The following is a 27,604-nucleotide window of genomic DNA, read 5'->3' on the forward strand; positions in this document are numbered from 1 at the left end:
TCAGCAATAAGATACCACTCACAGGGGAAATTTAAATTTTACTTTTTATACTTAAAGAACATACTTAGATACTTTTACTTAAGTGACATTATCAATGCAGGACAAATGGAGTATGATTATATTGAGTATTGCAACTTTTACCTAAGTAAAGGATCTGACACACAACTCTCCCACAACTGCTGTATACTTCTACTCCACTACAACACAGGAGGAAACACTGTATTTTTTACTCCACTACATTTATTTGACAGATGACATACAAAACACGTGTTTATAAAATATGATGTACTGCAGTAGATTAAACTACCCAACAGTGTATAAAATAGTTCAAATTAGCTCCACCTCAACCAACTACAGCAGTAAAATGCTACTACTACACATGGATGCATCAGTAATGAGAATTCAATATGATAATATATAATAGTGTAACACTCAGAGGAAATGTATCTGCATTTGCATATCTGCATATACATTATGAGTACTTTTACTTTTGATACTTAAATACATTCAGCTAACAATACTTATGTATGTTTATTCACGTGACATTTTCAGTGCAATACTTTTAGTTGTAAAGGAGTATTTTTATATTGCAGTATTGCTACTTTAGTAAAGAATCTGGATACTTCTTCCACCACGCTGCATCCAGTAATATACATAATATTGGATCAGCATAAGCGACGCATTAACAGCAAACAGCATTTTATATTGTAGCTGAAGTGTTGCTTATTTTTAATTCTTTAATCTATAACAATGTATCACATATTATAAATTGATCAGGGTTTCTTTTGAAAAATCTTAAATCTGCAAAGAGATTAGTAACTAATGCTGTAGATAATTGTAGTGGAGTTAAAAGTACAGTATTTCTCTCCCAAATGTGGTGAAGTAGAAGTATAATGTACCATAAAATGGAAGCACTCAAGTAGAAGTACTTCCAAATTGTACCTAAGTGCAGTAGTTGAGAAAATGTACTTACCTTCCACCTCTGCTGCTGTACAACTTTGAAATTTCCAGAATGAAAAACACATCAAGCGTTTAAGTCTTTTATGACTTGCGCAGTTTAAAAATTCACTTTTATTGCAAAATAATATCCCAGCAAAAAAAGCACATCAAATTTAGCAAAAGAGCTACTCATTCCATACATGTAAATAATCCATCTGTAAAAGTGCCCCCACTTTTGTGGACATAGATTTATCCATTCACATCTTTTAATATCATCTGTGATATTTTATAAACTGAGGCTGCCTTTAAGCTTGCACAGTCACAGTACACTGCAAAGTTTTTAGCATTCCAGGAATCTTGCTTTGTCCCACATGTTAATTGCTACCGTGATGTATATCTTGAAAGTTTATCTTCTCTTTGTTCTCATCTATGTCAGCATCTTTTTGTAATGTCTCAAGCAATAATGCAATATGAATCTAAAGCTGAATTTAACTTTCAAAGTCACAGTAGTTTGAAACATCCCAAGTATTTTGCTTTGGCTATCGCCATCACAGAGAGTATTAGCTACAAGACTACTAGCTGAAATGTGTATGTATTTTGAAAGGAAAACATTTGTGTTTATTTGAAGCAGTGCACACTGAGCCAACCATTTTCCCTAAACATCAAACTTAGCCCCTTCTAAGTGGTCACACACACAAAGTGACAGCCTAATTTAGGCTTTATTCACACCCTCTTATGCCAACAACTTTCCCTGCCAACAGACAGAAAAACTAGTGTACTCATTTTACATAAACAACTATGTAAATTATAAAATGTAAAAGAATGGCCTGCATGTTATTTTAGTGTGAGAAGTCATTTTAAGATGCCATCAATCCAGTTTGCACGTTCTAAATTATTAAAGTATCAAAAAGCAACCCTTACAAAAAAGAAAAGGTTGTACTCTATATGAGTCAGTTTGTTGGGGTATAAATAGATAAAGGAAATGTGTCCATTTTGTAATGCTGTGGTATGTTTTCACTGTGGGTCCTTATTTGGGGTCTTCAATGGTTCCCTTGCTGAGGTCTGTCATTTTGGGATACTTCACTTTCTTTTGGTCAAGTTCATTTTGAGCCCACAGCAGTAGCTTCAGGAGCTTGGCCAGCTTGGGTGTTGACTCTCTGTTTTCATAGTCTAGCACACACTGGTTCACTTCACTCCATACCTGAAAGCCAAAGACACAGACATGTTATTGTTTTGTATAATTTCAATATTGAACAATGAATCAGAAATATAATAATAAGGCAGAAATATTCAAAAGAAAAATTGCAGGGGGGTCTTTATCCAAATGGATAAGGATCCATCCTAAGGATAGAGGGTGCTGTATCCTGTACAGATTGTAAAGTCTCTGGAGGGAAATTTGTGATTTATGATATTGGGCTCTATAAATAAAATTGACTTGACTTGAAAGAGCTTCACATACTCACACATCAAGGGATTTGTCTGTAATTAATTTGACAATCTGGTAAGAAAAATGCTATATTGTGCCTGAAACATTCTGCACTACTAACACTGAACAGTGTCCTCATGCTGCAGAGATGAGAAAGACTTTTTTAATTTAGTGTGGGATCACACATTCCAGGTGGCATGCAGTTAAAACTGATCTATGTATCTAAAAATATTGGTGAAAAAGAAGTGCAAGACACGACAAATGCGCATTGACCCTACCTTTTGTCTCTGCATCATATTGAGCAGATCTCCAAAAGGTGACTCCTCAGGGTTGTCGAATGCCAGCAGGGCCAGCGTCCTCTCCATCTCGGTCAGACATTCTCGGCTCTCCTCCCCCTGCTCTGCTAACTGAGACTGGGCAAATTCAAGGGCAGCTTCGGTCTCCCTCAAACGAATCAGCTCAATCAGATGCTGCTGCTGCAAATGCAAAAAGCCAGAGGATGCAACATGGAGTGAAAATAACAGTAGTAAGACAGGCAGTAGAAATTATACTGCTTGAAAAACCTAGATGTCTGAGAGGCATTGTGCTGTATATTACCTGTAGGTGAAAGTAGAGGTAACGGTTGGTATCCAGCAGTTCTGGGTGCAGACTGTTTATCAGTGCAATGGCATCCTGGATCTGCCCCTTCAGGATCATCTCTCTGATCTTAATTCTTTCATCTAGGGAATCCAAGTCCACACTGGGCTCTATTCCAGACTCCATCCTGAACTTCTCTGCTGCCTCCTTGAAGCCCTCTGTTGAATAGAAAATGTTGTGAAACCCTGCACATTCCACATTGAAGCACCACATTTGTCTGCACAAGTGATCTTTACAGACGGCTGAGGGGAAACTTTGAGAAACAAAGAAATCGGTAATTTACCTGTCACCAGGTAGTTCATAATGAGCCTGTTCATATCAGCTCTCTGAATGTGGACATTGTTGAGTTTATCCATCCACTCTTCCCTCGTTATGTCCTCCGGCTTCTCTGCATAACTCATTATGGTGAAATCCTAAAGTTGAGTTGACAGAATGACATTTCAGACACGTAGAATATTAAACTCACGGTAAGGACAGTTATATAACGTTATAACGGTTTTGGTAATTAGCTGGTCAGTTTGACGGCAACACGGCACCGGAAATCCTAAATCACAACAGTTCGGGCCTTCGATGAAAACACAACATTGAAGCCTGACTTGTTAACACGAATCAAAACAGAGACAAATTCGGCATTTCGGGGCATTTATACTAAATACACACATACGAAACGAGTGCTATTCTGTTTTATTATCTTCTATCGACATGCGCCTACAGCCTTATGCAAATATCATGGTTACTTAACTCACAATACCTGAAAATGTTGTCGCTACTTCCCAGCAGTAGCTAGCTAGCGAGCGGAGAAGAGCCTCTTCTTCTTCTTTTTCCTCGTGCCTATTTCCGGCACCGTAAGCCACGCTATACGTGCGCACTCCTGCCCCCTATAGTATATTAAAAGCATTGTTTGACTATTTGAGAACTTGGATTTTATATTGCATGATCCATAAAATGTGTTTTAAAAGCCTCCATATGCACTTAATGCTAATTTTACTAGCCTGGAAAAATGCTCAAAGAAAAGGAAAAAGTATCCAGATCTTCTGTGTATTGGTTGTTGACATAAACACCTTATAAACACCTTGTTATAAACACCCTGTTTTAACTGGGAAAGTTGAAAAGTCTTCTTTTTACAGACCTACAGCTACACTCACTATAGCTAGCTGTCAAATAAATGTAATGGAGTAAAAAGTACAATATCTCCCTCTGGAATGTAATGGAGTAGAAGTATAAAGTAGCATAGGATACTCAAGTAAAGAATAAGTACCTCAAAATTGTACTATATAGTACTAAGTAAATTCATTTAGTCACTTTCCACCACTAGAAACCATTGGTGTTATGTCTTGAATTAAATGTCAAATAACCAATCATCTCTCACACCTCCTGTTTTTCTTTTAATGTATTTTATATTATTTATGTTTTGTTCTCCTTCCCTCTTCAACTGTTATGTACTGAGGTAAGAGGGACTAAAGGGACCTCTATTGGTGGAATCGTGTAACAGACCAAACTGTATACATAAATGGCTGCATTAACAGTGTGTTTTACATTATTATAAACATTTTATATACAGAAGGGCTGATTTTGAATGTCAATTAACTGCTTAACTGCTACATAACCACGTAAGTATAGCCCCTAGTTTATTGATATGTTAAATAAACGATTCAGTTTAAAGGCATGCCTTTTCATTAGCTGGATTTTTTCGGTTTTGGTGGCCCTAGCACAAACAGATACAGTAAGCAAAAACGGCATTAATCATTGTATTTGAGAAAGTGCAAGTTCTTCGTATGCTTTAATCTGATTTGTGGCAAGCATGTTTGACAAGCATAAATACTGTATATATTAGGTATTTAAAAAAAATGATATGTTGGTGATACTGCTGGTGACAGGGCCCTCTCTCTTGCCCACTTTAAGTTTTAATTTGATTTAAAAAATCAAAAACCTATAAAGATGAAAATTGGATTTTCTTGCATGGAGGCATACCACACGTAAAGATTTCATTGATACATTTCTGTATGTATTTATTGTCTATTGTCTTTTCAGGTTGTTATATTTCAGACAATAAACCTCAGCTTGTAGATATTAGCAACAGGAATAAACACAACAAGCCCCGCCTCCTTCCAATGGCTACCCTGTTTACTGTTTCTATGGTAACGACGCACTTTTAAGAGATGTCCCACCAGAGGCTCAATTGAGTAAATTGACATTAGCTATTGACCAACAAACCAAAACGAGTAGATATTGAATGAACGAAAAGGTAAACCGATACCTTGCTTGTTGTTAGCCACTGCAATTAACTTTTGAGATTACTGCGGCGACGTAACGTTAGCTTTTTTAGGGTCAAATGTGGCAAGATAACTAGCTAACAGTTAGCATAACTAAGTTAGCCTAGCGTTAACTTAAGAAAGCTGTAACTTAGCCTCAAGTTACTCTGGTTCTTTTCAGTGGCTTGTTCCCAGGGATGGCTACGTCTCCCGGAGTTTCCAAAGCCACAGCGGTGAAGGGCATGCCAAAGTTTCCGGTCCTGCCCCCGATTGAAGGCACGCAGCAGCTGGGAGAGGCTGGACAGACCGGTGCAGCAAAGGAGGAGAAGGCGGAGAAGATAACGGTTCAAAAGAGACTGCTGAGGCACAGAAGGAGTAAAGTGAAACAAGAGCAACTCCACATGTTATTGTATGTTTTCAGCTATGGCAGCTCCTTTGTCAGTGCCTCAATGATAGCCACAACTATAGCAACATGAGCCCAGTATCTAACCATTATGTAGGCCATTGGGTTTCCTGCGATGTGACAGTGTTGACTGAATTATTACAGGGTGTCTAAAGCAATGGAGGCTTACAGACAGAGCAAAGAGAGGGGAGCAGTGCGTAACCAGTCACCAGAGCCACAGCTTCCGCCCTCTGTATGACAATTATCTATATACCTATCCACACGTTTTAAAAATACATCAATATACAAATATTGCACAATATAACGGGCTATATTTTAATTCTTGCTTTACAGATGCTTAGTGAGGAGCGGAAGCGTAGGGTAAGCTTTCTTTATATTTTTACATTTGACCTGTTAATAGTCTAACCTGCAGTCTAATAGTCTATTTCTATGTATGTCACACCTCTGTTATTTTTTTTGGTCCCATTTGCAGATGAACTACATGTTCCTGAAGCGGTGTGTAGAGAGCCGCCCATTCGCTCCCATCCAGCAACAGTGGTTGGACGCCATTGTAGCCAGAGTCCCACCTAAACTTAAAGAGAGCCTTGAGACAAATAAACTGCTACAGGAGCTCTGCAAGGAAGTCAGCAATGACTTCCACAATGTGATTGTCAAGCACACAGGTATTGCCAATTATTTGTGTATGTATGTACTGTATGTCCATGCCTGCAGAGTGCATGTTGACTACAGGTGAACCATGTCTCCTTATGCCATTTTCACCCCCTTTAGTGGACACAGTACTCAAGAATCCACAGAAAGAACAATCTACCTCAGAAAAACAGACAGCTACCCAGCCAAAGTGAGTGACTAATGTATACAAGTGATTGATGCACAATAACAAAATAATAGTTGGTCTGTTTTTTAAAGCCCTTTTTTAAAATACATTTCTAAATATTTTGCAGAACTCTTGATTTCTCCCAACCTTGGCATGATAGCTTTATCAGGAGCCGCAGGATGATAAAAACAAATTTGCACATTCTTCATCCGGTAATGCAAACCGTCTTGGATATTGGCTACAAGACATTTTCTCCACTGGTCCTGGTTGATCTTTCAGGATGCAGGTAAGGAAAGATTACAAAGAGGCAACAAATAAGCACATAACTACAACATTTCACGTGACGATTTGCTCAAGTTTCTATTTGATTTGATTTTGGCGTCTGTTGGTTCAGGGCTTCAGGACCTGTGGACTGTAAGAGCCTACAGAACAAAACGGCTTTGGAGTGTAAGAGGACTGAAGATCGTATCATGAATACCTGGTTTCCCAAAGTCATCCACTTACTAACAAGTGAAGAAATGCTGATGGGAGTTAAAGATGAGAAACTAGACTCTTTTTACGACTGTGCGTCCACCCTCATCTCCAATCAGGTGAGATAATGCTGACTTGATTTTGGGCTTGATTTTGACTTGAGTAGAGTCAGAATGGCAGTACGTAAATATATTAATTATGTGATACTGTCCTACATTGTATTTTTAGGAAGCCAGTTGTTAGAGAGACACATTAAAAAGACCACTAAAAGACACCTTGACAATTGATTGAAAGATTGTAAAGCATATAGCCAGCTGTATTAAGGTCTTCCTTGATTACACATTTAGACTCATGGACATTTTTGTTTTGTAATTCCCAGTTGAAATCCCTGCTTCAGACAAGTGTAGAGGAGTTTGTCAGTCTGTTTGATCCAAGCAATCACCACCGCTTGCCCCTCTTTCGTATGGCCTTGACATTTGATGATGAAAAGATGGAAATTTATCCCACCTTACAAGATCTGGAAGCTGCTGTTTTTGGGATTCTTAATGCCATCACAAGTACACTGCAGGTGAGGTTATGTGTAATAGCCATTTAAAGGAAAATTACATTATGGCACACTTGTCATGTAAACATATATTTTGAGCTAGTTTTGATATCTACAACATTGATCCACAGAAGGTACAGATGGTGCAGTCATGGATGGCACAAGCCACATCTTTGTTTGTGGATGCCAAGGTGGCTGATCACATCCTTGCATGGGCTCAGGTCACCGTGAAGACCTCTGTGTGCAAGAATCTAGAGGAAGCCGACAAACATTTCCAGAACTATGGTGATGTTCTATAATCCAATTGTTTCCTATCACTTCCATAGATTTTATTTCCATGTATTGCTGACTTTTCTGCTTTATTTTGCAGTTGACAACTATGACTGGCTCGTCAATGGAACTGCACAGACTAGAGTGGAGAAGTTCATGAAAGAGGAACACTCTTTTGATGAGTACACTAAGGTAACAAAGCATAAAGTTAAACTCATGCTGCGTATGTTTTAGACCGATTCTTGCCTTGTTATCAGTTTTTCTGATGACTCTCAACGTGCAATCTCACTGTTTTTAAAAGCAAGTGGAGGAGTTTCGTGCTCTGTCAAAGGAGATTGTCAGCCTCCCAGCGAAAGCCCACTTCACAATGGTCCATCTGGACTGTGAAGAGCTGAAACAGGGGCTAGCCAACAAAGCCAAAAACTATGCTGAAATACTTCTGAAGAAACTGATCACCAGCCACCGTGAGCAAAATCTACAGTGAGTCACTTCTTGTAACATTCTTTGACAAAACTGCCCCTCTGAGTTTGAAATGCTCAGATTTGTCTCACACTCCTTTTTCTTGTCTGTTCAAAGGATCTGCTCTGAATTTGAAACCATCACAGAGAACGTTCTGAAAGTACCAGAGAATACAGAGGACATGACTCAGATCATTGATTACATACATTTCACTAAGACAAAGGGTATTGCAGAACTTAATGAAAAAATAAAGGTGAATAACCAGGTTCTCCCTGTTCACACAAAAGCATATTGATTTCAGTAATCTTATATAAGTTCTTCTTATGTATTTACCACCACACTGTGTATTTCTGACAGGAAGCCTACTGTAGACTAGTCTACCTTCTGGATGTCCACGTCATTGAGCCAGAGGATGTGGAGCTCAATTCGACTATCTTTCTCTGGCCACAGAAACTCCTTCATGTCTTTGAGCTCAGTGATGAGGTAATGATCTTGTGTCTGCTGGCAACAGTGTATCATGGTTGTTTTTTAAGGATGATCTCATTCTTGGAGGCTATGTCATTTCCAGGTGACGCAGAAGGCCAAGCAGAAAGGGGAGCAGGAGCTGCTTGCTAAAAGAGAAAGATTAATGGTACAACTGGAAAAGTTGGGACGCAGGATAGAGGAGTTCCCACATTGCTCTGAGCTGGATATGATGCAGCAGGTACAGTGTCATTAGCGTTTTCAGATAACCTTGAAAAAATTGTTCCAACATTTTGGGAATTGCACGTATTCGCTTTCTTGCTGAGAGTAAGATAAGAAGGTCAATATTTGTCAGTACAATATGAAGCTACACCCAGCAGCCAGTAAGCTTAGCATAGCATTAAAACTGGGACAGGGGGAAACAGCTAGCCTGGCCATCTACCAGCACATATCATATTGAGCAGGTGAATGGTATCGATCTTCTCTTTTAACTCTCCGCAAGAAAGCGAACCAGCGCTTTTGGCAAAATGTCAAACAGTTCCTTTAAACAAACTTGAATCTGAAATAACTTTGTAGTCATATTAAAATATGCCTTTAAATTCCTTGTTAGTGCCTGTATAATATAAGTAGTGATCAGAATTTTACAAAAGCACCATAAAGCCTAATTTTACTGTTGTTTTCTAGCAATACAATTACATCAAAAATGATTTGTTGTCATTTTTGTTTTGTCATCACTTTTTGAGCAGTATGTAGCGGATGTCAGAACAGTTCAGAAACTTCTCCAGGAGGCTGAGGAGGAGATCGACTTCATTCACAAAGAAGAGGCTTTTTATAAATGTGACCAAACATGTTACCCAGAAGTTGAGGTCATCAAAGACAGTATTGAACCGTATCAGAAGCTGTTTGGATTTGTAACGAAGTGGCAGCGCACAGAGAGCAGGTCGGATTTCAGTTTGATGCTTGTTGTGTCTTAATTAAAACATTTCCCATGATAACCTTTTATCTTCTTCTTAAATAGATGGATGGACGGTTCCTTCCAGGACGTAGATGGCGAGAGCATGGAATTAAAAGTGGATGAGTTCTTTAGGGAGATCTTCAAGATGCTGAAGTTTTTCCAACAGAAACAGAACAAGGCCGAGCAAGAGATGGAGAAGATTGCTGGGAAGACAAGGCGACGACCTAGTGAAGGTGATCCAAGGAAGCAGGAAAGCCCCACAATACTTTTGTGCTCGACTGTCATGGAGCAGATCAAAGAGTTCAAGGTACTGTATGTATCTGCCATTTCAAAGGGGCTCTTTAATAACGTCTTGTAGGAAGCGAAGTCTTGTTTGTTGGTGCTAAAGCATCATGTGGAATGTGTTTGTGTCAACAGGATCATATCCCTATAGTGTCCATCTTGTGTAATCCAGGCATCAGAGCTCGCCACTGGGACCAGATGTCAGCGATAGTGGAGTATGACCTCACTCCTGTCTCTGGTACCACACTACGCAAAATTCTCAAACAAAACCTGGCTCCCTACCTGGAAGCGTTTGAGTCTATCAGCGCTGCTGCTAGTAAAGTGAGAACTCCTGAAATTTAGCCTTTGCTTCTACAGCATTTGATAAAAACTTTAATACTAAATCATTGTGCTAAATGCCATATACCCCCACTGTGTGTTTCTACAGGAGTTTTCCCTGGAGAAGGCTATGCAAACTATGATGCATATTTGGGATGGTATTTCTTTCCACCATCAACCTTACAGGGAGACTGGAGTGTCCATCCTGACTGCCCTGGACGAGATTCAGACAATGCTAGATGATCAGATTGTCAAGACTCAGACTATGAGGGGCTCACCGTTCATCAAACCCTTTGAAAATGAGATCAAGGTCAGCATGGGAGTTTTACCAGGTGGGAGTGATTTTAACGCTGCCTATACTCAATCCTGCAGAGATTTAACTGTTTGTTCTGTGGCCTCAGCTATGGGAGGAGCGTCTGCTTCGTATCCAGGAAACCATAGATGAATGGCTGAAGGTTCAGGCCCAGTGGCTTTATCTGGAACCCATCTTCTCTTCTCAAGACATCATGCAGCAGATTCCGGAAGAGGGTCGACTTTTCCAAACTGTTGACAAAAACTGGAAAGAGGTCATGAGGCACTGTGTCAAGGACCCTAAGGTTAGTCATCAAAAAAGGTTTATGGTGAAAAAAAGAAAATCTGAAAGATGAACTGTTTGTGTTATCTGACGATTTCTAATCATAGATTCTGCAAGCAACCTCTATGCCTGGTTTGCTAGAGAAATTGCAAGATTCTAACAACCTCCTGGACAGCATCATGAAAGGACTGAATGCCTATTTGGAGAAGAAGCGTCTCTTTTTTCCACGGTAAACAGAAAAAATTTGCAGTGTTTCTTTTGCCCAATTCTTAGCTAATATCACAGATTTTGATACTCGCTGCCAATGCTGCTGCCAGGTTCTTCTTTTTGTCCAATGATGAAATGCTGGAGATTCTGTCTGAGACCAAGGACCCTTTGCGAGTGCAGCCCCATCTTAAGAAGTGCTTTGAGGGTATTTCCAAATTGGACTTCTTGCCCAATTTGGACATCCAGGCAAGGCAGTCACACATATTGTTATTGTTACATGAAACATTGGTTGATGAATTTTTATTAAATTGCATACTGTTCTTGCCCAGGCCATGTATAGTAGTGAGGGGGAGCGTGTTCAGCTAATCCAGCACATCTCCACATCTGAAGCCAAAGGAGCAGTGGAGAAGTGGCTTGTGCAGGTGGAGGATGGGATGCTTCGCAGTGTCAGAGATGTAGTAGCCCGGTCCAGGGTGGTGAGATCACTGTTACCCATACTTTAAATAATACACAATACTGTGACTTGTTAACTCTTATACCATCATGGTGTGTAAGGATCTGCATCTGGACAATCTGAGGTTCCTCTTATACGTGAACATGAATGTGAGTCAGTGAATGTGGCTGTATTGACAGGCCTACGCTGAGACTGCACGGAGCCAGTGGGTCAAGGAGTGGCCTGGGCAGGTGGTGCTCTGCACCTCACAGATTTTCTGGACCCTGGAGGTTCATGAAGCCATCAGAGCAGGGGCTGATGTAGGTTTTTACACCTTTTTCTTTGTAAATGTTACATTTTTTTGGCTCTTGTCTTGAAAGAACTTGAACTTGAAATAAAATTCATTATTGATTAATGGAAATTATGTTTAGAGTTTTTCTGAATATGAGAAGATTAGTAGTGAAGAGTCCTAGTTAAATCAAAATGTCCTTTACCGATAAAAACCCCCAACTTAAATCAAGTCTAATACACATAAATGTACACATAAATACATTTTGATAGTGCAGAGGTACAGAGTAGTGATGTGTCTCACTCCTGACCAACTGACCTGTATTTTTCTTTAGATGAGCATGACACCATAACAGTATTACCTCGGGAAAAAAACTGAAATAGTAACTGGACTTTTGTTCTCTGTAGGGTCTGAAGAACTACTATGAGCAACTCCAGAATCAGCTGAAGGACATTGTGGAGCTGGTGAGAGGGAAACTGCCCAAACAAACACGGATCACTTTGGGTGCGCTGGTCACAATTGATGTCCATGCCAGGGATGTGGTCATGGAGCTTATTGAGAAAGGTACCTCATTGCACAGAATGCAGAGTGGACCATGACAGAGCTATGCCTATGTTTAGAAATAACACCAAGAAAATATGCTTGAAAAATAAAATACTTAATGTTCGTTTTTAACAGGTGTATCAAATGAGACAGACTTCCAATGGCTAGCCCAGCTTCGTTACTACTGGAGCAATGACAATGTTCGTGTTCGCATAATCAACTGTGATGTTAAGTACGCCTATGAGTACTTGGGGAACTCACCACGTCTGGTCATTACTCCACTGACTGACAGATGCTACAGAACCCTGGTAAATTATCTGACAAATAGACCACTTGAACATGAATTATTTTTTATTGGAATAATGCTGAGTGAACATATTTTAGCCTTCAATTCCTAAGCTCTCTCTCTGTTTCAGATTGGGGCTTTCTACCTGAATCTGGGTGGTGCGCCTGAAGGTCCAGCTGGAACAGGAAAGACCGAAACCACCAAAGATCTAGCCAAAGCTCTAGCTGTGCAGTGTGTGGTCTTCAACTGTTCTGATGGGCTGGATTACCTCGCTATGGGCAAAGTAACACCCACAGGAAATTTTGGATTCATGTTCTTCATTCTTCAAGCATTGTTTTTTAACATGTATTTTGGTGCAATCTCTCTCAGTTTTTTAAAGGTCTGGCTTCATCTGGTGCGTGGGCATGCTTTGATGAGTTCAACCGTATTGAGCTGGAGGTGTTGTCTGTAGTGGCCCAGCAGGTTCTCTGCATCCAGAGGGCCATCGAGCTGAAGTTGGAGTACTTTGACTTCGAAGGGACTATGCTCAAACTCAATCCCAACTGCTTTGTGTCCATTACAATGAACCCTGGCTATGCAGGACGCTCAGAACTCCCAGACAACCTCAAGGTCTCTAATCACTGAACACATTTTTTTATTTGGCAACGTGGGTTGGCACTGTTCAAATCATTCCAGTTGGCTTGCCAACATTAAATTACACACTGTGATGCATTGATGGTCCATTGGCAGTAACACGTTAACAAAATGTTCTTTCATTTCTCTGTGCAGGTGTTGTTCCGAACAGTGGCCATGATGGTCCCCAACTACGCACTAATAGCAGAGATCTCTCTGTATTCATATGGTTTCCTCAACGCCAAACCACTGTCAGTAAAGATTGTGATGACCTACAGGCTCTGTTCAGAGCAGCTCTCCTCCCAGTTCCATTACGATTATGGCATGAGGGCCGTCAAAGCTGTACTTGTGGCTGCAGGAAACCTCAAGCTCAAGTATCCTGATGAGAATGAGGACATACTGGTATTTGTTCTGAAATTAATGCATATCCTAATTGTGAACTCTAGTTTGTCAGTTGGTTTGCAGTTTTTAACCATTTCAGTTTTTTTCCACATGTTATAATGTCCAGCTCCTGAGGTCCATAAAGGATGTTAATGAGCCCAAGTTTCTCTCCCATGATATTCCACTGTTCAATGGAATCACCAGTGATTTGTTTCCAGGCATCTCCCTTCCTGAGGCTGACTATCAGGTCAGATTTGTTGATGCCATTACTTATTGTTTTGTCCTAAATCTAGCAATACCTGCGTATTTATTAATATTGTCGTGTATATTATAATCAGCGTTTTTTCATATCCTCGACAGCTGTTTCTGGAGGCTGCTGAAGAGTGCTGTAAAAAGCACAATGTTCAGCCAACACAGGTCTTCTTACAGAAGATAATCCAGACATATGAGATGATGATAGTCAGACATGGGTAGGTTGTATTTCAATTGCATTTTGGCCATATCATGATATCCTGTTTAGCATGTTTTCTAGTTATACAGTATTTCACACGACTGGGACATGTCTTGAAGGGAATATTTGAAACATGATATTGCATCTTTTTTTGTATCAGGTTCATGCTGGTGGGAGAGCCTTTCGCCGGGAAGACCAAAGTGCTGCACGTTCTAGCTGACACACTAACTCTCATGAATGAGAGAGGGTACGGTACGGAGGAGAAGGTCATCTTCAGGACATTGAACCCAAAGTCCATCACCATGGGACAGCTCTTTGGACAGTTTGACCAAGTTTCCCATGAGGTAGACCTGAGCCCTGGATCCTCTTATTGCAGTATTTACAGTATTGATGTAGACCTGGGACAACAGGTTGCCCTTTTCACTTTTTGTTTTTCCTCATTATTAGTGGACTGATGGGATTGTAGCCAACACATTTCGTGAGTTTGCATCGGCTGACACACCCGACCGTAAATGGGTGGTGTTTGATGGTCCCATTGATACACTGTGGATTGAGAGCATGAACACTGTGCTGGATGACAACAAAAAGGTACATAATATACAGTAAAAATGTTTGATATTTATATTAATTGTTTTCCGCATAAGTAAGATCTTTTTTGCTTTACTCTTCCTCTACAGTTGTGCCTGATGAGTGGGGAGATCATCCAGATGTCCAGTCAGATGAGTCTGATTTTTGAAGCAATGGATCTATCGCAGGCCTCGGTGAGTTAGAATTAATTAAATTATTTATTTGAATATCCTATCTTAAAGGTCTTATAAAAAGGTCTTGTTCGGTTGTTTTCTTCCGCTGCAGCCTGCCACAGTCAGTCGATGTGGTATGATCTACATGGAACCGTCTCAGTTGGGCTGGGAGCCCTTAGTGATCTCCTGGATGAACACTCTTCCTGATGCTCTGCAGAGCCCGGACAACCGCACCCTGCTGCTGGAGCTCTTCCACTGGCTTCTGCCGCCTACCCACAGGATGCTGCGGAAACACTGCAGAGTAAGTGACCTCAGGAACCAGAACAATCCAGACACAAATATCTGAAAAACATTTAGAAGTTTACATTTATTTATGCATAAAATACAGAAGTTTTGTCATGCTGGATATTGGTTTTGTTTACAGGAAGTTGTTTCCACTAGCAACAGTAACACTGTGGTGTCCTTGTATCGACTGTTTGAGATGCTGCTCACTGAACCTATAAAGACGGATCCTGGGGATAAAAATATTCGCACCTGGATCATGGTAAAGGGACTGGATCATGTATCATTTTGAGTGATATTGTAACATTATTTATTCTCTTGATTTGCAAACATTTGCACCTCCATGCAAACATTTCAGATTTTTTTGTATTTGCACTTTCCATTTCAGTTCAATCATATTTTTGTCTGACACCTCACCTTCTCTTCCTTTATGATTGCAGGCAGCTTTTGCCTTCTCCCTGGTGTGGTCTATCGGTGGCAGCTGTGACGCAGACAGCAGAGAAAAGTTTAACGAGTTCTTCAGGGTGACGGTGTCGGGAAAGACAGAAGAACATCCTATCCCTGCCACTGTGGGCAAATGGGAGTGTCCAATGGATGAGAAAGGCCTGGTGTATGACTATTTCTATGAGGTATTGTGGAATTACATCACTCAGAGGTGTTCAACTTTCGTTTAAATCTGTCAATAATACTGTAATCTCTTGAACAGTTTAAAGGAAAAGGCCGCTGGGTTCACTGGAATGATGCTATCAAGAATGTCAGTCTGGGGGACAAAAACACCAAAGTGCAAGAGATCATTGTTCCCACCATAGACACAGTTCGCTACACCTACCTCATGGACCTCTGCATCGGCTTTGGAGTGTTAGTATTCTAGGGGGTCACAGTGGCACTGATACACACATGTTAAAAGTGCATTATTGCCTTAAATTATTGCTTGACTTCTACATGTGCCCTATATACTAGATTTATTTACATTTCATCTGACAATATTGATTTTTTACAAAACCTTTCCTCTGTTTCTCTGCTTAGGCCTCTTCTCTTTGTTGGTCCTACTGGCACTGGGAAGTCAGTGTATGTGAAGGAGAAGCTGATGAACAATCTGGACAAAGACCGCTATCTACCTTTCTTTATCAATTTTTCAGCTCGCACTAGCGCCAACCAAACTCAGGTCAGCATTTAGGAAGCATGGATGAAAGAATGTCCTTGCAGAATTTCTTTTTTTTTAAATGTTATTAGATGTAATAATCTAAACAAACAGGGAAGTGCAATTCTTTTCATTTAAAATAACTAATTCTGTATTTATTGCATCTTCCAGAACATCATCATGTCCAGGTTGGATAAGAGAAGGAAGGGAGTGTTTGGGCCCCCTATGGGAAAGAAGTGTGTCATCTTTGTAGATGACATGAACATGCCTGCACTGGAACAGTTTGGAGCACAGCCTCCTGTGGAGCTTCTTCGACAGTATATAGACCATGGAAACTGGTATGAACCACCCACTAATAGATGCCAATATCATATCAAAGCAATAGATTGATAATAAAGGAAGAGGACTAAACTTACTGCATTGGGGAAGCTTAAGCATTCATCAGTAAACAGGCAGACCTTATCTGTTATGCTCTGGCAGGTACAACCTGAAGGATACCTCCAGGATCTCTCTTGTCGACCTCCAGCTCATCTCAGCTATGGGCCCCCCTGGTGGTGGGAGGAATGCTGTGACGTCCCGCTTCCTACGCCACTTCAACATTTTTAGCATTAATGCCTTCAGTGATGACACCATGGTTCGCATCTTCTCCAGCATGGTGGCCTTCTATCTCAAAAACAATGAATTCCCACCTGATTATTTCACTGTTGGCAACCAAATAGTAACAGCTACAATGGAAGTGAGTCCCCCCCAAAACATTCATATTTTTTCATGTGTAAAAGGATCTCATGAATCACATCGTGTCCTCTCCAATGTCTTAATTCTTTGCTTGTATGCTTTTAATTCCTGAAGGTGTATAAGAAAGCCATGGAGAACCTGCTTCCAACGCCAGCCAAGTCTCACTATACCTTCAACCTGCGGGACTTCTCACGTGTTATCCAAGGCTGCCTGTTGCTGAAGAAGGAGTCTCTGGAGAACAAACGCACTATGATGCGCTTGTTTGTCCATGAAGTCTTCCGCGTCTACTATGACCGCCTGGTGGATGACAAGGATCGAGCGTGGCTCTACCAGCTGATGAAGAGCATCCTCAAAGATCACTTCAAAGAGTCCTTTGACCAGGTGTTTGATCACCTGAAACAAGGCAGTAAAGTAAGTTGAAATTCAGATATATTTGTGTCACATGCTTTACTATTATTATATTACTAAGTATATTAGTAAATGCAGAAAAGAAGAGGAGCTGCTTTGACCACTCCTTCCTTCCCAGATTTGCTTGCTTTTGCTTGATATATTTTTAGATATATTTTCTACTAGCATAAGAACATCCATAACTGTATTTGTACTCTTCTAATACAAAATATGTACATATGAAACGAGTAGGAAAATCTGTATGTTTTAATTTGTGCCATACATTTTCTCCTTTCCTCAGCTGGTTGAGGAAGATGTGCGGAATCTTCTGTTTGGTGACTACATGAACCCTGACCTGGAGGATGATGAGCGCATGTACGCTGAGGTGCCCTCAATGGAAAGCTTTGCTCAAGTGGCAGAGTCGTGTCTTGATGAATACAACCAGATGCACAAGAATCGCATGAACCTCGTCATATTCCGGTAAACAGCTTTGGTGTTGTAGAGTCAATTCAACCACATGCACTGCAAAAATATTGGTCTTAAGCTATTTAGTCTTAAATCTCATTCCAAAAAAAAGATTTTTAGACTGAGCATACAATCAAATAACTTGACCTTTTGTGCAGTAAGTTAATGAAATTGTGTTTTTAATAAAACTGTCTTTGCATGGAAACTTGATTAACTGAGAAAAAAATGTCTGCATTATGTAGCTATGTCCTGGAGCACCTGTCCCGTATCAGCCGTGTGTTGAAGCAGCCAGGAGGCAATGCTCTACTAGTGGGAGTGGGAGGCAGCGGACGCCAGTCCATCACCCGTCTGGCCACATCCATGGCCCACATGACCATGTTCCAGCCTGAGATCTCGAAGAGCTATGGCATAACTGAGTGGAGAGATGACCTCAAGGTTAGCTTCATGGTTTAGGACAGACTTCTGTGTCCTGTAATTCTGATGCATTACATTCTTATACCATTGTGATCTCTGCTTGTGATTCTTTAGCATTCTTTAGCCTTGTCTCGATGCTTTTCCTTATGCTTTAGATGCTGTTGAAAAATGCTGGGGTGAAAGGTCAGAAGACGGTGTTCTTGCTAACTGACGCTCAGATCAAAGATGAGGCTTTTCTGGAAGATGTGGACAGTGTCCTGAACACAGGGGAGGTGCCCAATCTGTTTGCCATAGACGAGAAACAAGAGATCATGGAGGTAGGCTGTTACAAACTGAATGTATACCTTTATAGAGCAAAGTATACTTTGTACAAAAGCCATATTCATTTATGTTTAATGTTACTCTTACTTCATCTGTATTTCTCCAGACAGTACGTCCTCTTGCCCAGGCTGGTAATAAGAATTTGGAGTTGAGTCCTTTGACTCTGTTTGCGTTCTTCGTGGCACGCTGTAGAGAGAATCTGCACATTGTTGTGGCCTTCAGTCCTATTGGAGACGCCTTTCGAAATCGCCTGCGCCAATTTCCATCTCTTATCAACTGCTGTACCATTGACTGGTTCCAGGTACTGTATAGGCATTAGGAGTGGCATGATCGCATGCAGTTTGTATTTTAAAAAACAGAAAACACTAAAAGCTGTCTATGTACTATATGTATGTGTGAGTCAGTCAGTGAGACAGTTAGTCATCTGTGCTTCCTGAGCCGGAGTTAACATCAAAAGAAAGAAAAGGGAGAAAAAAGGAGACATAAGTTAGCTAATAGACACTATTCTTAGCAGTGTCAGCAATCTTTGTTCCTGTCCTCACTATCCTTTCTTCTCTCGGCCCTGACAGCCGTGGCCAGAGGAGGCTCTTGAGCGAGTAGCCAACTCCTTCCTGGAGTCACTGGAGATGAGTGAAAACGAGAGGCAGGAGGTCATACCCATCTGCAAAACATTCCATACCTCAGCCAAACAGCTCTCACAGAGGTATGACGTGGTTATTTATAACTTGTATATTCAAAGGTAAAGTACATTTACAACCCTTAATTACAGTGTTGTTTTGATTGCAGATTCCTCTCTGAGCTAGGTCGGCATAATTATGTGACACCCACATCCTACCTGGAGCTGATTGCAGCTTTCCGTCTGCTACTCACTCAGAAAAGAGACGCTGTCATGAAAGCAAAACAGAGGTATACTAATGGTCTGGATAAACTAGCCTTCGCTGAATCTCAGGTATATGCAGCACATTTTTAATTATAATTGTTTTGTTTGTTTGTCTCTCTTTTTATTACAAAATGTTCAGCAAACCTTTGTATAACTCATTTTAACAATGTTTCTCTGCAGGTTGGTGAGATGAAGAAAGAACTTGTGGACCTGCAGCCCAAACTGGAACAGGCAAAGATAGACAACACCAAAATGATGAAGGTGAATACATTTCACATCTTTATTCACACTCAGCATCGAGTATATATACCAGTATATATAAATATACTGAATGTAATGTTCAATGTGATGACTTTCAGGTGATTGAAGTAGAGTCTGTAGAGGTGGAAGCCAAAAGTAAAGTTGTGCGTGTTGATGAGGAGGCAGCAACAATAAAAGCCAATGAGGCTCAGGCTCTGAAGAATGAGTGTGAAAGTGACTTGGCCGAGGCCATCCCTGCCCTCGAGGCTGCTCTCTCAGCTTTGAACACTTTGAAGGTGAGCACTCTTAAACTGCATGACTTCATTGTTCCACGTGTAGCCGCTCAGTTTAGACAGTTGAGCAAGTTTAGCTGCTTGTTTCGTTTCAGCCCTCTGATGTCACAATTGTGAAGTCGATGAAAAATCCTCCTTCGGGGGTGAAGCTGGTGATGTCAGCTGTGTGTGTGATGAAGGACATAAAGCCGGATAAGATAGCTGACCCAGCTGGGACTGGAAAAAAGGTCAGACTGAGGGAAAACATATCTTATAAAGAAATCACGATTGTCTGCTACTTATTTTCAGCCCCTGAAATATTGCCAAAGCTCATCATAACAAAACATTTTAACATTGCAACTTATAGTATAGTATCGGAATGAGTAACATGTTTTCTATATTGTGTAGGTTTTTGACTACTGGGGTCCAAGCAAGAAACTTCTGGGTGATATGAATTTTTTACGAGATCTTAAAGAATATGACAAGGACAATATTCCTGTGAGTGTCTGGAAAACTACATTCTTAATGTACTATTTAACACTTACACTTGCTCTAACTAACTCTTCTATTTCTTCACTGCAGGTACCCGTAATGCAAAAAATACGTAGTGAGTACATGACTAATCCTGACTTTGACCCCAGCGTAGTGGCAAAGGCCTCCTCTGCAGCAGAGGGTCTGTGCAAGTGGATCAAAGCAATGGAGGTGTATGACAGGGTGGCAAAGGTGCAGTGCTCTTGCGTTTGCATATACTTTTTTCTCTTGACTTGTCCTGATAATACACTTCCACATATCATTTGATCTCAACCACCCTATTTGGTTTTAGGTTGTGGCTCCTAAGAAGGCCAATCTCGCGGAGGCGCAGGAGTCCCTGGCTGCTACCATGGCCCTGCTGGACCAGAAGAGAGCTGAGCTGAAGGAGGTCGAGGACCGTTTGGCTGCCCTTCAGAAAACCTTTGAGGAGAAGACAGAGGAGAAGGCCCAGTTGGAGTTCCAGGTGGATTTGTGTGCCAGGAAGTTGGAGAGGGCAGAGAAACTCATTGGTGGTCTGGGCGGAGAGAAGACCAGGTCAGGATGATGCACATAAATATTCTGTTGTTGATTATTTTTTGCAAATAAGATAATTACAATATGCCACTGATTTAATTAATTTCTGTCTTTAGATGGTCTAAGGCAGCAGATGACCTGCAGAACACATATGACAACCTGACTGGAGATGTTCTCATCTCTGCTGGTGTCATCGCCTACCTGGGCGCCTTCACTGCTGGCTTCAGACAGGACTGCACCAAGTCATGGACCAAACTCTGCAAAGTAACAGTCCTGCAGTTATTTATTTAGACTTTTTAAGTCACTTTCTTTGAATTCAGACATATCTAATTGTTTAATCTTTCTTTTCATCGTCCTTAATATCTCTAGTGTAAGAACATCCCATCATCAGATGACTTCTCTCTCAGCAAGACTCTGGGTGATCCTATTAAGATCAGGGCTTGGAACATCGCAGGCCTTCCCAGTGACTCTTTTTCTATCGACAATGGTGTTATTGTCAGTAATTCACGTAGATGGTGAGTCTGTGTTGCCGAAATGTTTTGAAGTTAAATCTCACACTACTTAACTATTGATACACTTACAATATACAGTTTCTGGTCAAATGTGAAAAAGGAAAGGTGTACAATTCAACCAAAGTTCCATCTCATCCTAATGTTTGTGTTCTTGTATGTAGGCCCTTGATGATTGACCCTCAGGGTCAGGCCAACAAGTGGGTGAAGAATTCAGAGAAAGACAGCAACCTGAGTGTAATCAAGCTAACAGACGGGGACTACATGAGAACTTTGGAAAACTGTATTCAATTTGGAACACCCTTGCTGCTGGAAAATGTAGGAGAGGAGCTGGACCCCTCACTGGAACCACTGCTGCTCAAACAAACCTTCAAACAAGGTGCTGTGAATGTGAGATGTCTGCCAAGGTGGCAATAGAGATCAATTTAAAACTAAAACGGTCAGTAATTTTTTGTTTCATCTAGGCGGTGTGGATTGCATCAGGCTGGGGGAGAGTGTGATTGAGTATTCCTGCGATTTCCGTTTCTACATCACCACTAAGCTGAGGAACCCTCACTACCTACCAGAACTGGCCACCAAGGTGTCCCTGCTCAATTTCATGATCACCCCAGAGGGCTTGGAGGACCAGCTGCTGGGGATTGTGGTTGCTAAGGAGAGGTAGCGCTCATAAAGTGTTCACGTTGATATACCACAGAAATACTTTTTATCACTTCTTTAGAGCATTGTTTCTGCTTTATCTGCTCTGCAGGCCAGAACTGGAAGAGGAGAGGAATGCACTAATCCTGCAGTCAGCTGCCAATAAGAGGCAGCTTAAGGAAATTGAGGACAAGATCCTTGAGACACTGCAGTCCTCTGAGGGGAATATCCTGGAGGATGAGAGTGCCATTCAGATTCTAGACTCCGCGAAGATCATGTCCAATGAGATTACCAAGAAACAGCAGGTGTGGATAATGCACAAATAAATGTCTTACATGTTCTCAAGAGAAAATGAGGCCTGATTGTGAATATGAAGAGTCTGATATTTGGTAATTTAACTTCCCACTGCTTACGTATTTCCCAGATTGCAGAGAAAACAGAGATCAAGATAGCAGAGTCTAGAGAGGGATACAGAGCCATCGCCAAGCACTCCTCCATCCTGTTCTTCAGCATTGCTGATCTGACCAACATAGACCCTATGTACCAGTACTCTCTCAGCTGGTTTGTCAACCTCTACATTAACTCTATTCATGACAGGTGAGTGGTGCATATGAAGTGTATTCTGCAGTGTCCCAAAAGAGGTTGAGACAAATCTGCTTATTGACTATACCAGCAGTTTAGAAAACTATATAAACACAAGTGTGAATATTGCACAGGAATCACACGTTTGACAAAGAAGAGGATTATTACAGCAACTTGGATGTGAGGCCCCAGGTTCCTGTCTCAGTTAGAACTTGCTGCCAGATTTGAAGAAGAGATTTGTGTCATTGCTCATGGTACATGGTACTGGTGTCATTTTCTCCAAATCATTCCTTTGTCTTTTAACTTTAATCATTTTCAGAAAAAAAACAAGTGCAATCATTAAACTCAGACAGAAGACATGCAACACCATTTATGATTAAGGACAGAGCGGAAGCAAAAGTATTCCCACACAGCAGCTGCAAGTGAAAGGGATCAAGTGTAACGTGTGTTTTTTTAACTTGTGGAGCAGCAGATGTATCCCGTACACACAGGAAATATGCATTCTTGTTTCATAACATCACAAGTAGCAACTGCAGACATTATCAATATGTTTCATTGTACTCTAAGCATTTTTTACTAAAGTGGGTCAAACTAGTGGCAAGAGACTGAGCCCTTTACTCAGTCAAGATTCAGCTACATTTCTGAGTGAAAGACAAACTCTGCACTGTGACATCTGACATGAACTTTTAGCATAGCCTTATGTAACTTTCAGGAGTTGGTCTGAGTTCATCTAAAGCTTCTTATGTTTTGTCTTTTACTCATTAGTAACAAGTCCAAGATCCTGGAGAGGAGGCTTCGATACCTGATTGATCACTTCACCTACAACCTGTACTCTAACGTCTGCCGCTCTCTGTTTGAGAAGGACAAACTCCTCTTTTCCTTCATCCTCTGCTGCAATCTACTCCTGTAAGTGTTAAAGCTACTGGGGTGATGATTTAGATGATTTGAATTTGATTTCAGCTTTTAACCACAGGTACATATGAAGATACAGTGTGTATTTTATAATTTGCTGTCTTCTTCTGTTTCCACTCAGAGCAAAAGAGGAGATTAAATACTCTGACTTCATGTTCTTTCTGACCGGAGGAGTGGGTCTGCAGAACACCATTGCTAACCCTGACCCCAGCTGGCTACAGGACAAGAGCTGGGATGAGATCTGTAGAGCCAGTGAACTGCCTGGCTTCGAAGGAATAAAGTAAAAAAGCATCACTCACTCAACCAAAAATGTTTTTTTATCACTCTTGTCTATTACTCATCTGTCCTGTTTCTCATTATATATTCCTTTTGACAAATGGAGTGAATCAAAGTTTATTTATTCCACAGAGAGGCGTTCATCAAAAGCCCAGGAGACTTCAAGCCTATTTATGACAGCAAAGAGCCGTGCAACACTCCTCTGCCCACTCCATGGTGTGAGCAGCTCAATGAGCTGCAGAAGATGATCATTGTTCGCTGTCTCAGGCCTGATAAGATAGTTCCAGCTGTGACTAAATACGTGACTGGAAAACTGGGGAAGAAATTTGTCCAGCCTCCTCCCTTTGACCTGAGTAAGAGCTACCTGGACTCCAACTCCACCATCCCACTCGTGTTTGTACTGTCTCCAGGAGCTGATCCCATGGCTAGTAAGTCCTACAGTACCAATGATTGCCTGTCAAGGTTCCATATAACACTACCCCTGCATATCATTAGAAATAACGATATCCCTCCACAGGCTTAACGAAGTTTGCCAGTGACAAGAACATGGGTGGTGCCAAGTTCCAGTCCATCTCTCTAGGGCAGGGCCAGGGACCCATCGCTGCCAAAATGATATCCACAGCCATGCAGGATGGGACTTGGGTGTGTTTGCAGAACTGTCACTTGGCCGTTTCCTGGATGTCCACCCTAGAGAAAATCTGTGAGGACTTCAGTCCAGCAACATGCCACGCAGACTTCCGCCTTTGGCTCACAAGCTACCCCTCATCCAAGGTAAAGCTTGATGCACTTTATTCAGCTCGTGTATAAATTACACTAGATAGAGCGTTATTCTGATTATAGCCTTAAAGAAAAAACATCCTTTCTGATTTCAGTTTCCAGTGACCATCCTGCAGAATGGGGTGAAAATGACAAACGAGCCTCCTACAGGACTCCGACTCAACCTGCTGCAGTCTTACTTGTCCGACCCTGTTTCTGACCCAACCTTCTTCAGTAACTGCCCCAAAAAGGAGCTGGTGAGTTGGGGGAGAAGCAATTTATTTATTTAGTATGCGACAGGAATTAGCATTTATTTATCTAGTAGGTCCATCATATCAAGGACATACTCTGACTCTTGGATTTCTCCACCAGATTTGGGAGAAGCTCCTGTATGGACTGTGCTTCTTTCATGCTCTTGTTCAGGAGAGGAAGACATTCGGTCCTCTGGGCTGGAACATTCCCTATGGCTTCAATGAGTCTGACCTACGTATAAGCATCAGACAGCTACAGGTATTCATTCAGAGTTTCAGTGGCCGTTTTTCTACATCACAAGAATCTAAAATGCATTTAATTTGTTTTCCTCTTTAGCTGTTTGTAAATGAATATGATGAGGTGCCCTTCGAGGCCATAACTTACCTGACCGGGGAGTGTAACTATGGTGGCCGTGTGACAGACGACTGGGATAGGCGGCTCCTGATGACCATCTTGGCTGACTTCTACAACCAGGACATCATTGAGAAACCTCGCTACCCTTTCTCACCTAGTGGTGAATATTATGCCCCACCTAAATCTATCTATGAGGACTACATTGAATTTATCAAGGTAAAGCCACTTGAGATAACACACATGTAGAGGATAAATGTGTGTTTTTTCTATATAATGACATCCAACTGAACAGCAATACCTTTGTTTTGTTCCAGGAGCTTCCATTCAGCCAGCATCCAGAGGTGTTTGGGATGCATGAAAATGTCGACATTTCTAAAGATCTCCAGCAGACAAAGCTGCTTTTTGATTCACTGCTACTTACCCAGGGTGGAGGAGCTAAGGGAGGGGCTAGCTCCGGGAGTGACAACGCGCTGTACGACATAGCGAATGACATCCTTACTAAGGTATAAACTAATCAAACCTCTTCATCTAGCAATTTTTAGCAGTGCTAGCAGCGAGGATCTTGGGGTCCACCACTTTGGCCCAGACTGAAATATCTCAACAACTATCAAATGGATTGTCATGACATTTTGTACAGACATTCATGGTCCCCAGAGGATGAGTCCTACAGATTTTGGTGATCCCAAGTGAAAATAAGTTTTCACTTATCCTGTGAAATATCTCAACATCCACTTAATGAATCAGCACAACATTTTGCTGCGTTGTATATTTTTAACTGGCAGACTTGCTTATTTCTCCCAGCTTCCAGCTGATTTCGACACAGAAGCAGCCCTCTTGAAGTTCCCAGTGCTCTACGAGGAGAGCATGAACACTGTGCTCGTCCAAGAGATGGAGCGTTACAACACGTACGGACAAACAGCTCGCTGCAGAACTTTAAGACAAACTGGACATGATCACCTATTTTATATGACTTAACTGCTGTTTCTGCTCTCTCTCAGGCTGTGCAGTACGATCCGTGTGAGTCTACAGAGCCTGTTGAAGGCCATCAAGGGCTTGGTGGTGATGGATGCAGAGCTGGAGGCGGCTGCAGGCAGTTTGATAGTGGGCAAGGTCCCAGAGAAATGGGCAAAGCGCTCTTACCCTAGCCTCAAGCCTTTGGGCAGCTACATTACTGACTTTCTCTCAAGGCTCAAGTTTTTGCAGGTGAGACTGCTTGATAAGTATAATTCAGATGAACGGGAGAGTACTCTGATTATGTGGAAGCTTTGTTGAGTTTTCACTACACTTATAGTTTCACTTTTACTTTGTGTGCCTGTAGGATTGGTACGACACCAGCAAACCTGACGTGTTCTGGCTGTCTGGCTTCTTCTTCACCCAGGCCTTCCTAACTGGGGCCATGCAGAACTACGCCAGGAAATACCACATCCCCATTGACCTCCTAGGCTTTGATTTTGAGGTCAAGAGACGCACACTTTGTAATCCCCCCTGTTTCCACCTCAAAGATCTTCTCATAGCCCTGAGGGTATACTGATGTGTGGTTTTGTTGTCACGATTTTATCTTGCAGGTTCTTCCTATTGATGAGTCAGACGCATCGCCTGAGGATGGTGTGTACGTTAATGGATTGTTTCTGGATGGAGCTCGATGGGACAAAGCAAGGTAGATGTTCATACTATGGTTGTCTTTAGAAATATAATTATATATCATTATTATAGTGAAGTGCAAGGAGACTTGATAAACTTGAACTGTTGTTTGTCTCCCTATCATCAGTGGAGTTCTGGCTGAGCAGCACCCCAAAGTCCTGTTTGATATGATGCCCATCATCTGGATAAAACCCAGTAAGTATTACTATACTTTGTACTTTACCAAATGTATGACTCTAATTATTATTTCCTCTTCATTTTCCTGACTCTCTGCCTCCTATTTTCTTCGTTTCTTTGCTTCTGCAGCTCAAAGAAAGAACAGCGATGAGCCTCAGAAGCTGTTTGTCTGCCCTCTCTACAAGACCAGTGAGAGGAAGGGCACCCTCTCTACCACTGGCCACTCCACCAATTTTGTCATTTCCATGATGTTGCTCACTAGCAGGCCCCCTCAACACTGGATCAAGCGCGGTGTGGCCATGCTCTGCCAGCTTGATGACTGATATCAGACAACAAACACTCAAGCACTTTACTGTGACACATTAAACACTTTGATGCCTTTTTGGATTATTGCTTCCTTCACAATGCAGAATTAAACATAACATCTGTTTGTGACTAACTAGCGAGTGTGTTTGTTTCAAAACTATGGAAAGAGCATATTTGTGGATAGCTATAGAGAGGTACATCGAATGGCGCATGATACCCTTTTCAGGTCAAATGCCAACTGCAAAATACAAAGCTAGACGAGTGTCTGACATAAT

At 41.4% G+C, this 27,604-nt stretch overlaps 2 protein-coding genes across 2 annotated transcripts; one reads left to right on the forward strand and one right to left on the reverse strand.

The window, feature by feature from the left end:
• Nucleotides 1-1,036: 1,036 nt before the first annotated feature.
• Nucleotides 1,037-3,808, reverse strand: LOC139289060 (glucose-induced degradation protein 8-B homolog). The gene is made up of 5 exons (XM_070910559.1): nucleotides 3,753-3,808; nucleotides 3,285-3,414; nucleotides 2,963-3,159; nucleotides 2,644-2,841; nucleotides 1,037-2,140 (listed from the first exon to the last, which is right to left on the reverse strand). Exons 2-5 carry the CDS (start codon nucleotides 3,400-3,402, stop codon nucleotides 1,967-1,969), a joined length of 687 nt encoding a protein of 228 aa, XP_070766660.1. The 5' UTR covers nucleotides 3,403-3,414; nucleotides 3,753-3,808; the 3' UTR covers nucleotides 1,037-1,966.
• A 1,642-nt stretch (nucleotides 3,809-5,450) lies between these two features.
• Nucleotides 5,451-27,346, forward strand: dnah12 (dynein, axonemal, heavy chain 12). Its single transcript, XM_070910558.1, has 73 exons — nucleotides 5,451-5,662; nucleotides 5,801-5,888; nucleotides 5,990-6,016; nucleotides 6,129-6,318; nucleotides 6,425-6,494; nucleotides 6,598-6,756; nucleotides 6,865-7,060; nucleotides 7,321-7,509; nucleotides 7,617-7,770; nucleotides 7,856-7,947; nucleotides 8,057-8,235; nucleotides 8,332-8,467; nucleotides 8,572-8,697; nucleotides 8,783-8,917; nucleotides 9,423-9,616; nucleotides 9,695-9,938; nucleotides 10,049-10,234; nucleotides 10,341-10,541; nucleotides 10,633-10,827; nucleotides 10,913-11,034; nucleotides 11,123-11,258; nucleotides 11,342-11,488; nucleotides 11,646-11,765; nucleotides 12,142-12,298; nucleotides 12,413-12,585; nucleotides 12,694-12,846; nucleotides 12,933-13,172; nucleotides 13,332-13,577; nucleotides 13,684-13,803; nucleotides 13,917-14,026; nucleotides 14,168-14,351; nucleotides 14,455-14,595; nucleotides 14,685-14,768; nucleotides 14,860-15,048; nucleotides 15,172-15,291; nucleotides 15,470-15,658; nucleotides 15,736-15,887; nucleotides 16,056-16,194; nucleotides 16,342-16,508; nucleotides 16,651-16,906; nucleotides 17,020-17,316; nucleotides 17,594-17,772; nucleotides 18,000-18,192; nucleotides 18,327-18,488; nucleotides 18,599-18,793; nucleotides 19,062-19,195; nucleotides 19,279-19,441; nucleotides 19,553-19,633; nucleotides 19,732-19,908; nucleotides 20,001-20,132; nucleotides 20,293-20,382; nucleotides 20,467-20,607; nucleotides 20,708-20,949; nucleotides 21,045-21,192; nucleotides 21,298-21,443; nucleotides 21,602-21,816; nucleotides 21,902-22,094; nucleotides 22,186-22,378; nucleotides 22,498-22,670; nucleotides 23,421-23,561; nucleotides 23,689-23,847; nucleotides 23,976-24,271; nucleotides 24,361-24,614; nucleotides 24,716-24,856; nucleotides 24,972-25,109; nucleotides 25,188-25,421; nucleotides 25,520-25,708; nucleotides 26,007-26,110; nucleotides 26,204-26,408; nucleotides 26,524-26,661; nucleotides 26,771-26,862; nucleotides 26,974-27,045; nucleotides 27,160-27,346. Exons 1-73 carry the CDS (start codon nucleotides 5,451-5,453, stop codon nucleotides 27,344-27,346), a joined length of 11,922 nt encoding a protein of 3,973 aa, XP_070766659.1.
• Nucleotides 27,347-27,604: the final 258 nt, after the last annotated feature.

This window comes from Enoplosus armatus, chromosome 8 (assembly GCF_043641665.1).
Source record: "Enoplosus armatus isolate fEnoArm2 chromosome 8, fEnoArm2.hap1, whole genome shotgun sequence".
Taxonomy (NCBI): domain Eukaryota; kingdom Metazoa; phylum Chordata; class Actinopteri; order Centrarchiformes; family Enoplosidae; genus Enoplosus; species Enoplosus armatus.